Here is a 14,939-nt window from a genome sequence, read left to right as displayed (position 1 = left end):
AGCTAGCAGCTAAGTAGTGCAGCACAAATAACGATTTTAACTGTTGTCGGGCTCCAGGAATCTAACCAATTTCACAACGACACAAGAATGAATGCCGCTTAACTATGAAAAGCACAATGGACAGTATTTCTTAGTAACTGGTGAGATCGTTTAACTACGTATTCGTCTAATGCTTACTCTGTGGTATGAAATCATCGCATTTGGAGTCGGGTGATTGCGGTGGCTGTAACTGCGTTATTAGTTACTCTTTTCAAAAACATTTTGCGGCCTTGCGTTCTAGGGGCGAAGTCTCACAGTCACCGGGGAAGAAAATATTTTCGACCGGAGGGTGGACAGTGGGCCTTTAACTACCGTACGGCCGGTCTCGAGGAAAGGAGCTCCTTCGAGGCCGGCCGTGACTATCGCTACGAGCACATTCCTCTGTGGTGCGGAGGTAGCGAGCAAGGCTCGCAACTTTTAAATAGCTGGAGAAAATGATTCTGTTTCTTCAGAGGCGTTGGTGGAATGACGTCAAAATACTGTAGATCGGTGAGGAGTTGTGCAGCGACCTCATCACTATTTTACTCTCCAATCGTCCTGGAGCGTCCGAATTACCCGCGCAGGTCGTGATGCCACGACCTTCTTCACCAATCAAGGAATTTCGTTGTATCCAGCGGCGGAAGTTCGGTGCGACCGCGCTTAAATGCTATCCCATTAAACAAATATAAACATTAACATTGGGGCAGCGTCTCTTAAATTCTTCTTAACTATACGCATCTCTCTGAAAGAGCACTGAACAAGGGTAGAGGGAGGGGGAAGCCCCAGTTCGCAGGTCGAGCCAACGTTTTCGAAAAGTACAGTGGTGAGCAGCCTTGTCTAGAGCGCGCCGACAGTGCTCCGCGGTGAAAATCAGCGCCATCTAACGTTAGGCTCTGGGTTTGAGTTAGGCGTCCCATGCGCATGCGTGGCCAAACTAAAGCAGAGCCCGCTGGTTTGTTCTTGGCCTCCTTTCCACTCAGTGCTTGCGGTTCATGCCGCCAGGTATGCGCTTAATGGCATATAACAGCGCCTGGAAAATCAACGCGTTTCGCGCAAATCTCGAAGCGGCTAGGTAGGTGCAATGTGTTACTGGGTGATCGCTCGGTTCAAAAGATATTGCATGTGATAGCGGACAATAGCGTGTTTCAAAGAATCACTTCATCAGGCAGGTGCGGAAATTGAGGCTGGTTGATTGTTTGGTGTCCGTTTTGTCCTGTCCGTATAAGGTTACGACCACGCACCATGCGTTGCAGCCGTATTGTCTGATGGCCAGTTTATGGCCAGGTTATCAGCTATAAGGGACACAGCCTTTAGCATCCATACAGATCTAGGAACTTGACTTACTCAACGATAAAGCACGGGGGTGGTGAGTGGTGCGTATGCAGGAACGCGCGTTAATCCCCTATCACTCGCGCTTGCTTGCCTGGCCGTCTCGTTACACTCGCGAAACGCCGCGGCATCATAACGCTTTGGCGACTGTCACAGCCTCTCAATTGCAGGCAGTGCGGCCCTGGTGGCACGAAAGGTACTCGCAAGGGGGGGGGGGGGGGGGGGGATGAGCAGGCATCCTTCTGAACTGCCACACATGCACACAAGACGCATAGCTGAAACCCAGATCCTAACGTTAGATGGCGCTGACGTGTTCCGCAGAGCGCCGTCGGAGTGCTCTAGACAAGGCTGCTCACGACTGTACACTTGTCGAAAAGTTGGCTCGACCTGCGAACTGAGGCTTCCCCCCTCTACCCTTGTTTATCCATCTTCCTCTCGTTCTACCTGCATCCTTAACTACAGCATGACATTACTGAACATGAACCATGTGGTAGTCGCCTACAATTGTTTAAAAATATGTACTACCGAACTTCTTTCGATTTAAACAGCCGAACGATGACTATAAAGACAAATTCAAGTCTAGGTCATCTGAGAAGTGGAAAAAAAAAAAAAAAAAAAGACTCGCCGCATCGTTACTCGTTGTGATTCCTATTTTTGATACAGGCTGGCCACAGTGCTGTAGTGAATTAAAACAACAAAGGAGGGATTGTACCGCAGTTTTTTTTTCATCCCTCACGTGACTGAACTCTGATGTCACAACCATCGGTCGATCTTTGAATCCTAAACAAGTTGGAAAGACATTCGACTATAAATTGTTTATCAGGCGTAGGCAAATGGGACGTGGTGATCCGTGCATAGTACTGCTTTACGCATCACTAGAACTATAAAACAGAACCAAAAATCAGGTGTGTTACAAGGCAGGACGAAAGCAGTAATACATGAGAATGAATGTTTTACACTTTCACCTAACCAGCGTATAAAATCCGTTCCTACGTCAGAATCAACAGTTATCTGGATGGCGATCAAATACTGCCACCTTTGACATGAATCTTCAGGAACAAAAACAAGCGGCGACGAAATCGTGTTGGCAGGACGCCGTAATAGGGTCGTGTGAGGCGACACCAGGACAGTTTCCCTGAAACGTATCCTCCCGCAGAAAGACACATTCTTCGTCCAGGAGACTGCTTCAACCTTCGGCAAAACCGCATGCCATTTCTAGCTCGCACTGCTTGAACGCATAATGCGTACAAAGCTCATCATGGCAGGAGACCAGATCTCTTGCTTGCAACACCCAATCTTGCAGGAAACGGTACGTGCTCAACATGGCTGACGAAACACTTGAATCTGTAATGTGCGCACAGGTTTCGGACCGGACGAGCAGTTACGTGAACCAAATCTCATGTATACGAGATTCATTATAGGAAGGTACAGTGCCGCAACCCTTTGGCGGGGCCCAACCTGCGAGCGGATGTGATGTAGCTGGCAGGAAAACCTCGCTCGGTGTAGAAGCGGCAGCAAACCTAGGTGGCTCCAGTGGAACCGGACCCGCCAAGTTTCTTTGTGGACGTCCGCCCCATACCAAAAGGCAGCGTTCACTGTGACCAAAGCCAAGTTACGCGTCGTATGTTTCGTTTAGTCACTGCTGGAAAGCCGGATCTGCCAGCGGGCGAATAATGGCCCTCCGCGCGCGGCTGAGCTCTGCGTCCGTGCATCGCTGGGCGGGGAGGGCAGAGGCATCGTCGCCGCAGCAGGAGGCAAAGGAGCGGGTGGGCCACTCCGCACTTCTCGGAAGACTCTGCTATGCCCGCATGGCTACCTCGCCGCCGAAGGCTTTTTCTCTCCAAGTGAACGGCAAACGGATCTGCTGCCAGAGCGAGAACAACCAACACCACCTAGAAGTCTTCTAGGTGGTGTTGGAACAACCTGCCGGTCGCGAAAAGGACGCTATTGACGCGCGGCATTGCTTGTGCAGACACTGGGCAAGTGTGAGCAAAAAGGCGGCGACAAACATTGCGGGATGCATCCCACTGGTCTCGAGGCCAAGAAACTGCTGGCTCTTTCGAGCAGACCAGGCAGAGAGACAAGGCCGACCAACGGCCGAAGGGGGGAACCTGCTGCCAGCAGCGACCACGGCACCGGGACGGGAGGAGAAGTTTTGCCGCTTTCTGTTTGCGGTTTTTTCTTCTCTGTCCCGTCGCGGAGCGTGGCTCACAACAACGAGGGCAGGAAACGAGTCGCCGCCGCTTGCTCGCGGCGGCGTCTCCCCCCCGCCACGAACCAGGCTGGCATCGCACTCATCCTCACCCTCTTCCCTTACCTTCATAGAGTTATCCCGACGGCGCGCTGTCGTCCGCAAAGTCTCAAGGTAATCCAAAGACGCGGTCCACAGGCAACAGTCATGATTGCCGGCCCACGACAACACCGGCGAAGCACGGCAGGGCACGCGACTGCACTTTGTTGACGCGTCGAAAGCACCACGCGGCGGTGCGCGAGGCTCGTCGAGCAGCACAGGCAGCGGTGGCAGCACGCGAACGCGACGGCGGCAGCACCGAGAAGCAGCAACAGCACGCTCCGAGGGCGAACGCGCCCATAACTCCGAATGGGACTGTGCGGCGGCGCACCAGTCGCCCCGGCGATGGAAAGAGGGCGAGAGCGCGAATGGGCCTCGTCGCCGAGGGAGAGGAGGCGCACCATTGGGGCCCCGTCGACGCGTAGTAGCGGGACGCGCTCAAAGGTGGAAGCACTGCGCGGGACGTTCTGGCGCGGCGGAAGAATCGGTTCTGCCGGTCTACAGAGGCTGACAACATCCCATAAGGTTTCTCAAGCGAAACTACGAAGCATCATCTCGGCCGAAACAAAACGCTAGCAGTTACATTTATTTCACGGGACTTTGCGCCTGCAATTTGGACTGTCATTTTTCGCAGCCCCCCCCCCCCCCCCCCTCCCTTTTTTTTTCTTTCTTTTTTCTGTGGTAGAGGGGATCGCTTTGAAAAGCGGCATATTACATCGTGCCTACCATTTAGTTACAGACTTATATATATATATATATATATATATATATATATATATATATATATATATATATATATATATATATATATATATATATATATATATTTTAATGGCAACAGGAGATGTCTGCCTGGTGGTAAGCCCAGCATGCTACTCCTGATGAGGGATGAGGGTGACAGAGTGTGGGAGGGGAAGGGGAAATAAATTAGAAAAAAAAGAGAATCGGTGTCGCACACATTCACACGCACATAATCACACACAGATGAGTTTTAAAGGATATTGATCAACCCTGTGTCCTTAAGAAAAGTTCACTTTCACACGCACATAATCACACACAGATGAGTTTTAAGGGGTATTAATCAACCCTGTGTCCTTCAGAAAAGTTAGTAAGGCCTTGGTAGCTCGCGCAGCAGACGATCCGTCGCACCAAGGACCCAGGACATGTTCAAGGCGCAAGGTTGTGTCTTTAGGTAAGCTTAAATTATTGCGCAGTGTCCTGCGATGTGCAAGTAAACCGTTGACAGGAGGTTACCAAATGTTCAAAATTTTCACACACATCACATGTAGAGCACAGAGGCCTGCTCGCTATGCCTATTTTATGTAGGGAGTAGTTTGTGTATGACACATTCAAGCGGATTCGGTGTAGACAGTTTCGATGCCACCTGTTCAAATTGTGAGGAATTCGAAAGACGCAAGTGGGATATATTCGGTGTAGAGGTAGACATTGATGGTTCGGGTCACACCACAGAGAGCGTTGCAATCGCCATGATATTGCCTGCGCAATATCAACGCGCAGTACCGTCATCTTTCCCACCATGGAGGTTTGCTTCATGGCAAATTTGGACAACTATACCTGGCATCAAAAGAAAAGCCCACACCCCAGGACCCGCACTTAAATACTTCGCCCTTGAGCACATCTGTGCACGCTACAGTCATCATTGCCACATCTATACTGATGGCTCTGTCACAGCTATTTCTTCATCCATCGGCGTATGGATACCATCAATGCACACCACAATCTCGGCAACACTCAGTCATCGCACTACAGACTTAGAGGTCTAGTCATTCAAATCAATGCACATCATAGCTCAGAGTTGCTAGCTAGCCGCACACACACACACACACACACACACACACACACACACACACACACACACACACACACACACACACACACACACACACACACACACACACACACACACACACAAAAAAAAAAAAAAAAAACATTCTAAGGGCGCTTTGGACCACTAAAGTGAGATGGCGTAGCCCTCCACTACCGCACCTCTATCTCCCTCTATTCTTTCACTCCCACCTCCCTTTCTTTACGACGTGGTAAGTACATGTGTCTGCGGAGAATTGTGACAGATACTGCGCCTTTTCTATCCTGTAAATCAATTTCAAACACCGCTGATGTCTGCTATACTAACGTCTCCTAGACATCTGCGTCTGCTTCTGTTTGCTGTGTGGTGCGGCTTTCTAGGAAGCAGCAAATGAAAGGCGCCGCCCGGACGCCCGGCGAGGTCAGCTTCGTATATGCCTGATTCGCCTGGTGACATCATGACCTGTCGTGATAGTACACCGCGCGTCCCTTGTCGAACACAACCAGCATTTCATTGAACGCATCAAGGTTCACCGGCGTTTTTTTTTTTATTCGAGCAGTTGGTAAAGCGCTTGGTTGGGGACCCAAGGGATGGAGGTTCGATTCCCGGTGGAGACAAGGTTTATTAATTTATTTTTAACTCTCGCTCTCGAAAGCGTGACGATGGCTGTAGTAACAGCTGCAAAATCCCATGGGGACTGAGCCACTACGTTCATTGGTCCACCCTCTCACAGCTCAATTTTGACTGCTGCGCTTGTTCTTGATGTGCGTGTTTTTTGTTCCCTGCTTTTATGATTTGGTTTGGTTTGTGGGGTTTATCATCCCAAAGCGACTCAGGCTATGAGAGATGCCGTAGCGGAGGCTCCGGAAATTTTGACCAACTGGGGTTCCTTAACGTGCACAGACATTGCACAGCACACGCGTGTGCCTTGTGTTTCATCTCCATAAAAAAACGGCTACCGAGGGCCGGGATTCGATCCCTCATCCTTGGGTACAGTACTGTTGCCTATCATGAATGCTACAGCTATATTATTATTATGATTATTATTATTATTATTATTATTATTATTATTATTATTATTATTATTATTATTATTATTATTATTATTATTATTGAAAGTGTCCGTTAAAAGGTATTACAATAGCTTGACGGAGTGGCTTTGGCAGACATGGTCAAGACACCTGATTACTTGACACACGCAAAACAGGAGCACAGCAAGACAATAAAAGTCACGGCACTATCTGTAACGCAAATAATCTTGAAATCTGTAAAACAAGAATGCAGGTGTGTAAAATCAAAGGGAAGACGAATAATGCTACATATAGAATAGAATGTAGAATAGGCTGTTGAGAACATCACTATATGGGTCACGATCTCGAATACGGATCGAAAAGACTAATTATCAGTTCGAAAGGTGTACATAAATGACTTTTGTAAAGAGAAGATTAAATCGTCAATTACACTAGCAAAAGTGGAATAGTGGATCGCAGGCTGTTGTGGAGTCATCTTAGGACGCCAGCAGCGCGGCAGAATCCGTAAAAGAGCTACGCCGTTGAAACAATACTAGCATATTTTCAGTTATGAAGTCTGCCTTGCGTTCGTCGCATCTGTTTTAGTTGCGCGTGACAATCTGCGCGCAAAAAAAAGTCCACTGTCTCTTTGCCCTGTAGATGATGTATAGTTTGCTCCTTTGGTGCCTTTTTCCATCAGATCACCTCAAAATCTTCCAGCTTTTAAACGAACAATCACTCAGTGCGTTTGAAGTGCGCAGAACACGCTGCTTCGAAAAACGCAGGCTAATGATGGACCATCACATACACCCGCAATAAATGGAATATCCCGCTGCGAAGGAACGACAAACAAAAAAAAAAGGGGGGGGGGGGGGTAGAATTCTGCACCCATACAGCTCCGAAGCAATCACGAGCAGCAAGCACATTTCGTTTCAAGCTTGAGCACGTTCCTCATCCCAAATGTATGAAAATCTATCCTCCCCCCCCCCCCCCCCCCCTTCCCACACACACACACACAGCTTCGACGGTGCGGTGGAGTACATGCGCCTCGAGGAGAACTGGCTTCCCGTTTTCATGAGTTACTTTTCTGTCTTTATACATATATACATATACCGGACGTCTCCTTCTGATAACTATGCAGGGTGCTACGATCTCGAAGCTTCAAGGACGTATGCCGAGAATGGGATTGGTCGCTTCATGCAACGTATAAGATATAATGTCAGCACTGCTGAATAAATGGGATGGATATACTACGGGACAGCCGGCGACATCAAACCCTGCTGCTGCACAAGCCAAGGGCCGTTGGTAAATTTCGCTTTGCATTGCCGTAATCGTGCCGTCAATGTCACAAGTGCGAAGATCTGCAAAGGCCGTTGGGGAAATTGCTGTACCACTTCAGAGAGTTTTGCTTACTCCCCGCTGTTGTGAGTGAGCACTCCATCTTGAGGAAGGAAGCAATCTGTTCGCCATGCCTCTTCCTATCCTGTGTCCGGCTTCAGAGATGCTAATACTGCAGAAAACAGTACCGCAAATATAATGGTATTAACACACATTATTACTCAAAAGTAATAAAATCAATATCATTATCTTCGCGGCACTTCTGTCTGCAGCAGCAACTCTGAACCAGCCAAATGCGTCTGCGTAATAGATTTCAAACCAAAAACAACCAAATTAAGCGACATTAGTTAGTGCACAAGAATTTGCAGCTCAGAGGTGCACAAGTTTAGTTAGGGGTCTACCACCATTTCATATGAACGCGGACACCACCTAGCGCGACGCTTGCGAAAGTGCCGCGTCTTTCGTATTTTCGCTTGGCTTGCTACGAGAGCTGGTCTTCCCACCGACCCCTCGCGTCAAGGTCGCCATTTTTGGTATACTTCACGAAAGTACATGGGACGAAAATCATCTCCTGCACACCATCGCGCTCTGCCATTTGACAAAACTGAAATACGCGTACGACATTTCGATCTTAGGACGTTGTACAGGACTGCAACCACCGCGTGACAAATTCGGGGGAGATCAATTTGGCTGGTTATGACCAAAAAGAAAAAAAAAAGCATTCGGACTTTCGTTATATTCGGGCGTTTCGTTATACATAAGTTTTTCATTGTATCCAAGTCTTTCATCTCGTCTCTCTCACCCCGCTTCCACAAGAGGAAGCGGGATATTTTTCTCTCTCCGTTCTGTCATCTGCCGCGTGGCAGGCGGTCGAGGCTTCAGACACGACAGCCTTCGCCTTCATGACACCGCAATAAAATCGACAAGCCAGAGCGTGCCTTTCAAGTCGCGTAGGGGTCTTCGCAGCTTCCCTGGAAAGCCTTTGAAGGAGCGACGACAAGAGTTTCCCTCACCTACGATAGATTCGGAACACTGGCAGCGCATAACGCAGCATGGTCCAGAAACAAATATGTCGGGTTGCTGACGAAGACTACGTACTAGACGCCAACATCCTTGTGCAAGTCTTTTTAGAGTCATTTGATTTGCTTTAGAACAGCATATAGGACTTGGTATACGCCAAATAGTACTGCCGATGCATTGCCACTTGTCGTCCAGCCACCCTTCTCCGCGGGTGACAGCGATCAGTACCCCCCCCCCCCCCCCCCCCCTAGCCACACACACACATACACACACTTCACCACCACCACCGCGCCCTCGCACCAAACAAAAATAAAATAAAAACTCCGGGGAAACCCGGAACTCAGTACCACGGCCGGTCTCGGGGGAGAGAGCGCGCGCTCTTTCTTACGGCCTTCTCAATCGCCGCGTGAACAATGGGAACTTTTCTCCTTGAGTCACGCTCTCCGCCGCCGCAAGGGGCGCGACCTGCTCACTGTTCGCTCCTCATCTGCTTCAGTGGCAGCGGGTGGCTTTTGACTGGTTTCGCGCTGTCGCCCGCGGGTTTCGTGGTGAGTGCAGCCCCTAAATGAAAGACTACAGAAGGTAGATGCTGCAGCGGCATCCTGTCAGCGTGCTACACACGTGAATGGAGTCTTTATATTAAAAAAACACTGTCGCTCAGCAAACGCTCGACAAGCATATGACATGCATTGCGGCATGGTATCTACTTTTGTTCATTTTAGTCTGAATTTTTGCCCAAGCCTGTACAAGAAGATGAATAAAAAAAGTGAATGAGCAGTGATCACATCGAAGCTTCTTCAAGGCAAACATAACAGCAACAATGACAGAACTGTCTTTCAGCGCTAGATGAGAAACCATCGAGGTAACACCGAAGTTGAAAATAATTTTATAAAAATGTAATGTAAGTTGCACAATGCTTGCATGACATAAATTATTAGTAGTATAACGTCAGAGTTAACGCTTTTAAGTTTTGTTTTCAATTTTGCTATAATGTATAGACCAGCAAATGTTTTATGTTGTATTATAAACATGTATTATAAACGTTGTTTTAATGAAATGTTTACAGATATCATGATTATTTCATTGAAAAACAGGAAATCTGTTTCAAGCACTCATTCCTAGTAATATTTTGCTTCTTTTTCTAGTATGTTTTTGAACTAATAGTTCCTTGTAACTATCTGTGCAGTAATGCCTGCCTTAGAGAGCAATCGCTGTTCCATTATTTTGGTAGAATGCTTTGCTTATTACACATTCGCCACTGTTACTCAAGGGACACTCCTTAATAATGGATATAAAAGCTTTTCTCTGTGCTATTTATTCAGAGGTGACTATAGGAGTTGTATGTCGCGCTGTAAAGCGCGCCTAGGCACCTAGTGTCGACACCGACGAAATCATTTCAGCTCTGCTGCAATCAGTAACCGAGGAACTGAAAGAAGTGATGGTATCTCCTGTCATCCCATTACCCACTGTCACGTATTCTGGTTTAGCTTACGTCGCTGGATACATTGTGAAGTTAATCAGTGACTTCGGGTGTGACGCTTGTGCTATCCTTCTTGAAACCAGCGAAAGAAGCAGCCCCATGTACACTATTCTGCGAGGACAAGATTCTAGCGGACTGCATTATCCAAAACCAGAGTTTGGATAATGCAGTCCGCTCTCTTGGACAAGGTTGTGTCTTTTTTTGAAAAAGCTGTCGTGCACCTACCACACACAAATGTCCTTGAAGTCCTTCAAATCTTAATCCAGCCAGCACTTGAGAACTCACCTTTGCTGAGTTGCCCGGAAGGCATTGACAATAGCCAAGGTCCGCTTCTTTAATATGTGAGAAATTTCTCAGACTCCTTCTTGTCAATTATGCTAAGAAGGTGAGACAGGAACGAAAGGCCAGCTCCTTATGTGCACAAACCGTCCAGAAAGATTTTGAGACTAATTTTCTAGATGCATGTACCGTTTTGATGAATGAGTGCAATGTGATAACTTTGAAGGACATTTTTTTTTTATTGCTTGCTGCTCTTTTCAATTATGCATATCTGTTTATGCCCATTTCCTTGATTAAATGTTGTTTTTTTTTATCACTGGTATTGAACTGACTACGACTGTCTACGTGTGCGTCAGTTGCGAGACTACGTATACATCTGCTGTCTTTGAACCTACTGATTTGTTTTAAACGAAGCTAGAACAGCCCACTTCACTAGACAACTGAAATTTTAACTGTATGCGTAGATTTTTGTTCCTTACTCTGAATCTGAGACGTGCTATGAATTTTCGTCAGTGCCTCTTTTGCTCTAAACGAAAATGGCAGCGGTTGACAGAATATCCACCGAACAGTTTGCCATGCACTAGCGTCAGGTCGCGCTATACCTGCTTACAGCTTTCAAAGGCACACTGCATAAAAGGGTACATATAGTTTTGTGAAAAATTTAGAGGCAAAAAGTGTTGATGTAAGTGCACCCGAAACTTCATTCCACCGTGCGCGACAGCACTAACGAAGGCGCGCGCGCTCTCGCGCGCACGCGCATTATTGACTATTTTATTGCTCATACACGATAAATCAGAAGCTGATTACGGCTTCTTCCTATAAGCCATAAGGGGTGAAATATCAGGACCTGCCGGTTACAACCGATGCGGGCGGAGCGAAGAGCGAGCGCGCGTTTCCCTTGCGCGTGAACGGCTGTAGCGGAGGAGCAGCAGTGGGGCGGTGGCGACCCCACCGAGGCGCGGCGGGCGGTGGAAACAGACCCCATTGGAGAGGCCGTAAGAGAAGAGAGAAACGCGCTCTCCCTCGAGACCGGCCGTGTCAGTACACGGAGTTTTAGAGGTTGGCTTAGAACGGCCATTCTGCTCTTACAGTAGCGTTCAACGAAATCGTTAAATGCCCATTGTTGCGTCGGCCGAGTGGAGATGGGAGGCTCGCGTCAAGCGTCCATGCTCCAAAGCCAGTTTATTCTCCGAGTGTAGTCTATAAATACGCTTGGTTCACGTGACCAATTCCAAGCAGAGGCAAAGACACAAGTGCAGGCACAATCCCCAGAACAGAAACCGCATACGCAGAACACACGATATAACACCCATTTCTTTACTCAGTATAATTTCAACCGACTTGAATAGGGCTGCACATTCCCTCCCTAACACCAACGGAGTTCCTCAAACGATGCCGCTGCTGCACAATCAGTGGCTGGAGCATGCCCGCATTTGCGTCGGCGTGAAAAACAGTCAGACTTGAACCGCTTTATTCTTCCCGCTGCAGTGGCTCAACGGTTAGAACGCTCGCTGTAGCCAATGATGCGCGATCGTATCAAGGCCGCGGCGGCCGCTTTATGGCGAAAATCAAGGTGCCAGTGTGCTGTGAGATGTCTGTGAAACAAGCCCAGGTGGTCGAAATTTACGGACCACTCCACAATGGCGTCTCTCATAGCCCGAGTCACTTCGGGGCGTTAAACCGCGTATGCCAAACCATTCTATTATCTAGTAAAGGGAATCTCCGCCTCCTATCTCCCGTGCCACGAGGACTAACACTCACTGCACCGTACTCGGAACGGCCAATTCGAACGGCTGATCACACCACCTGTGGCGACACCGCAAAGTCACCGCATACATTGCATGTCGGATAAATGAGCAAACCACTACGAAGCCCTCCAACGAAGCTGGCGCTTCCTTCCCCTAGTTGCCGAAGGCTCCGTGCCACCGAGACAGCGGTAGCAGAGCACTCTTGCCATTGATCGCGACTCTCTGTCTCGGCCACGAAGAGAGTCGCGCACAGCCACAGCACGGACATAGTGCCCCCCCCCCCCCCCCCCCCCCCTTCCCTCGCTAAGGCGGAGCGCCACAGGTGAGCCACGATGCGGGTGGCGCGCGTGGCGCATATGCCACAGCGCATTCGTCCAAGTATTGACCCGGGATGCGTATGCACACACCCACAAAAAAAAAAAAAAAAAAAAAAAAAAAGGAGGATATACTCTCGAGGGCATCCTTCCTTCCTTTCTCCTCCGTCTCGTGGGTGCAACATAGTTCGTCGAATGGCGCGCTACTTCCAAAGGTCAGGGTTTCGACCTCCAGTCTGAGCGGACCAGTCCGGGATGCGCACGGAAAAGAGAGTGAGCCGAAGAACATCGCGCTAATAATGAAAAGACCGCCCCCGCCCGAGAGCCGCTGCAGTATCGCGTTTCCTTTCCATCGTTAATGGGGAGTTTCCACGAAGACAAGCGGACGGCAGCCCCTCCCGACGGCAAGCAAAATCTGTTGTCCGCCGCCCACCTCCAGATGCATCCCGACAGGGCTAAATCAATTATTCACTACAGTAGAGCGTCAACGCGAGTAAGCGAAAGCAGAAAAACGACTGCCATATGGCCGATTCGGCGACGGCTTTGTGTGGAAACGGTTGGGCAAGGTGCGAGCGCCTCACTAAAACCCCGACCGAAGCAGCGTGAAAGCAGGCCGTGCTGAAAGGTCTTGCTATGGTTCGACAATGTTACGGGCTTAGTTCGCTCCTCGCCCTAGGCCCACGTGCCCCGTCTGGAGGATGCTGTGTACCATCGCGGAGGGTAAATTTCGCCCGGGCCAGCTTTGTTTGCACGGTAAGCGACTGAAGCAATGCGGTACCGTGCGCCAGGAACAAGTAGCGCGCGGGCAGTGCAGCGCACACGGGGCGAGCCACCTTGGAGCGAGGAGAAACCGGTTCCTTCTCGGAAACCTGCACGCAATGGACGGAATACCGCAGCGCTTAGGCGTGTGCGCCTCGATTTTCGTTACACCTTCCGGGAAACGCTCCTATCATGAGGCTAATCTGTATATGAACGCTGGTGAGGAAGCAGCAGTCTGTCTTTACGCACGAACAGGCCTGCAAGAAAAGGCGAAAAAAAAAAGAGGGGGGGGGGGACATTGCATTTAGGATACGTTAGACAGAGTCAATTCAGGAGCACCCAGGGGATTACGCGCACGCATACGCACACGAATGCAGGCCAGCTGCACCCGCGACTCGTTACTATGAACAGGACGGCACAAGAAGTGCATTGCATAACGAGGTGTAAATGTGCCAGACGCAATAGAGACAGAGGGGCGTGTGCCACGCATTCAGAGCTATTTTCGATGACGAACCGGTCATGCTAATAATTTCTTTTCTCCCGAAACGCTTACAGAGCTCAAACTGACCGCGTAACTTTTTGCGACCTCTGAAGTTTGGGAAAGGTAAAAGTGCCGTCCTGCAAAGAAGCACTTTGCGTTGTCGTGCGTCTGTCCGCGAAACCATGCATTCATTGCCTGTTGCCTTTCATGCCACACGGTATGGGAAATTTCAGCTGAATACGTCGCAAGCTTAGCCGCCTACAAGCCAGGTGTCATTGGATGAGAATAACAGGCAGATTAATGAAGTAACACGCCTGTATTTCATGACCTCTGCTCAAGTTCCAAGTGCCGAGTTCCGCCTATGTAAACGCAGGATCGCGACCAGAGTATTAAAGTAACGCTAAAGAGAATTTTTAGACCGTCTTTATATTACGGGAACTCGATCTACCCTTACACGATCCGGGTTACTCTTTGCAGACCTATTTGCCTATCAGAAAAAGATTCCGTTCCTTTTTTTCTTTTTTTTTCCTACACTTACCACGGAGAGTACAAGCAGGAGCACATCAAATATTAATAATAATTGGTTCACAGGAAAGGAAAGGCGCAGTATCTGTCACACTTGTTCTGTGGACACATGAGCCACGCCGTAGGGGAAGGGAGGAAGGTGGGAGTGAAAGTGGAAAGAGAAAAAGAGGAGTCGTAGTGCAGGGCTATGGAGTAATTTCGACCACCTGGGGATCTTTAACCTGCGTAGACATCGCACATCACACGGACGCCTCTTCGTTTCGCCTCCATCGAAAGGCAGCCACCGCGGTCGGGATCGAACCCGAGAACTCCGGCACAGTAGTCGGGCGTCTTACCACTGCACCAAAGTGCGGAGTTGTTTTCAGGCAATCGAGAGGAGACTCTCCGCTCTGCCGTCGGCGGAGTAATACGCGGGGCAATCTTGTGAACATAGTCTGCTTGCTCCGGGCTTCTTTCGGTGGTATGTTCTCTGGATCATATTGTAGCGGTTTTATCAAACTACTATTTGCGTCGCCTCCAAAAA

At 49.0% G+C, this 14,939-nt stretch overlaps 1 protein-coding gene across 11 annotated transcripts in view; it reads right to left on the bottom strand.

The window, feature by feature from the left end:
• The window catches only part of LOC146182824 (rap guanine nucleotide exchange factor 6-like), a 582,921-nt gene that overhangs the window by 124,225 nt on the left and 443,757 nt on the right, over nucleotides 1–14,939 (bottom strand). Inside the window, exon 1 of one of the 11 annotated variants that reach the window (XM_084608938.1) lies at nucleotides 3,665–3,943. The exons of the other annotated variants lie outside the window; for them this stretch is intronic. Coding sequence (XP_084465064.1) covers nucleotides 3,665–3,670 — 6 coding nt within the window. The 5' untranslated portion in view covers nucleotides 3,671–3,943. Of the gene's footprint in view, nucleotides 1–3,664; nucleotides 3,944–14,939 lie in introns of those variants that run through there. 11 annotated transcript variants of the gene reach the window in all.

Source organism: Amblyomma maculatum, chromosome 7 (assembly GCF_055883805.1).
Source record: "Amblyomma maculatum isolate TAMU_Amacu chromosome 7, ASM5588380v1, whole genome shotgun sequence".
NCBI classification, from domain to species: domain Eukaryota; kingdom Metazoa; phylum Arthropoda; class Arachnida; order Ixodida; family Ixodidae; genus Amblyomma; species Amblyomma maculatum.
This window is presented reverse-complemented; position numbering and strand designations above follow the sequence as displayed.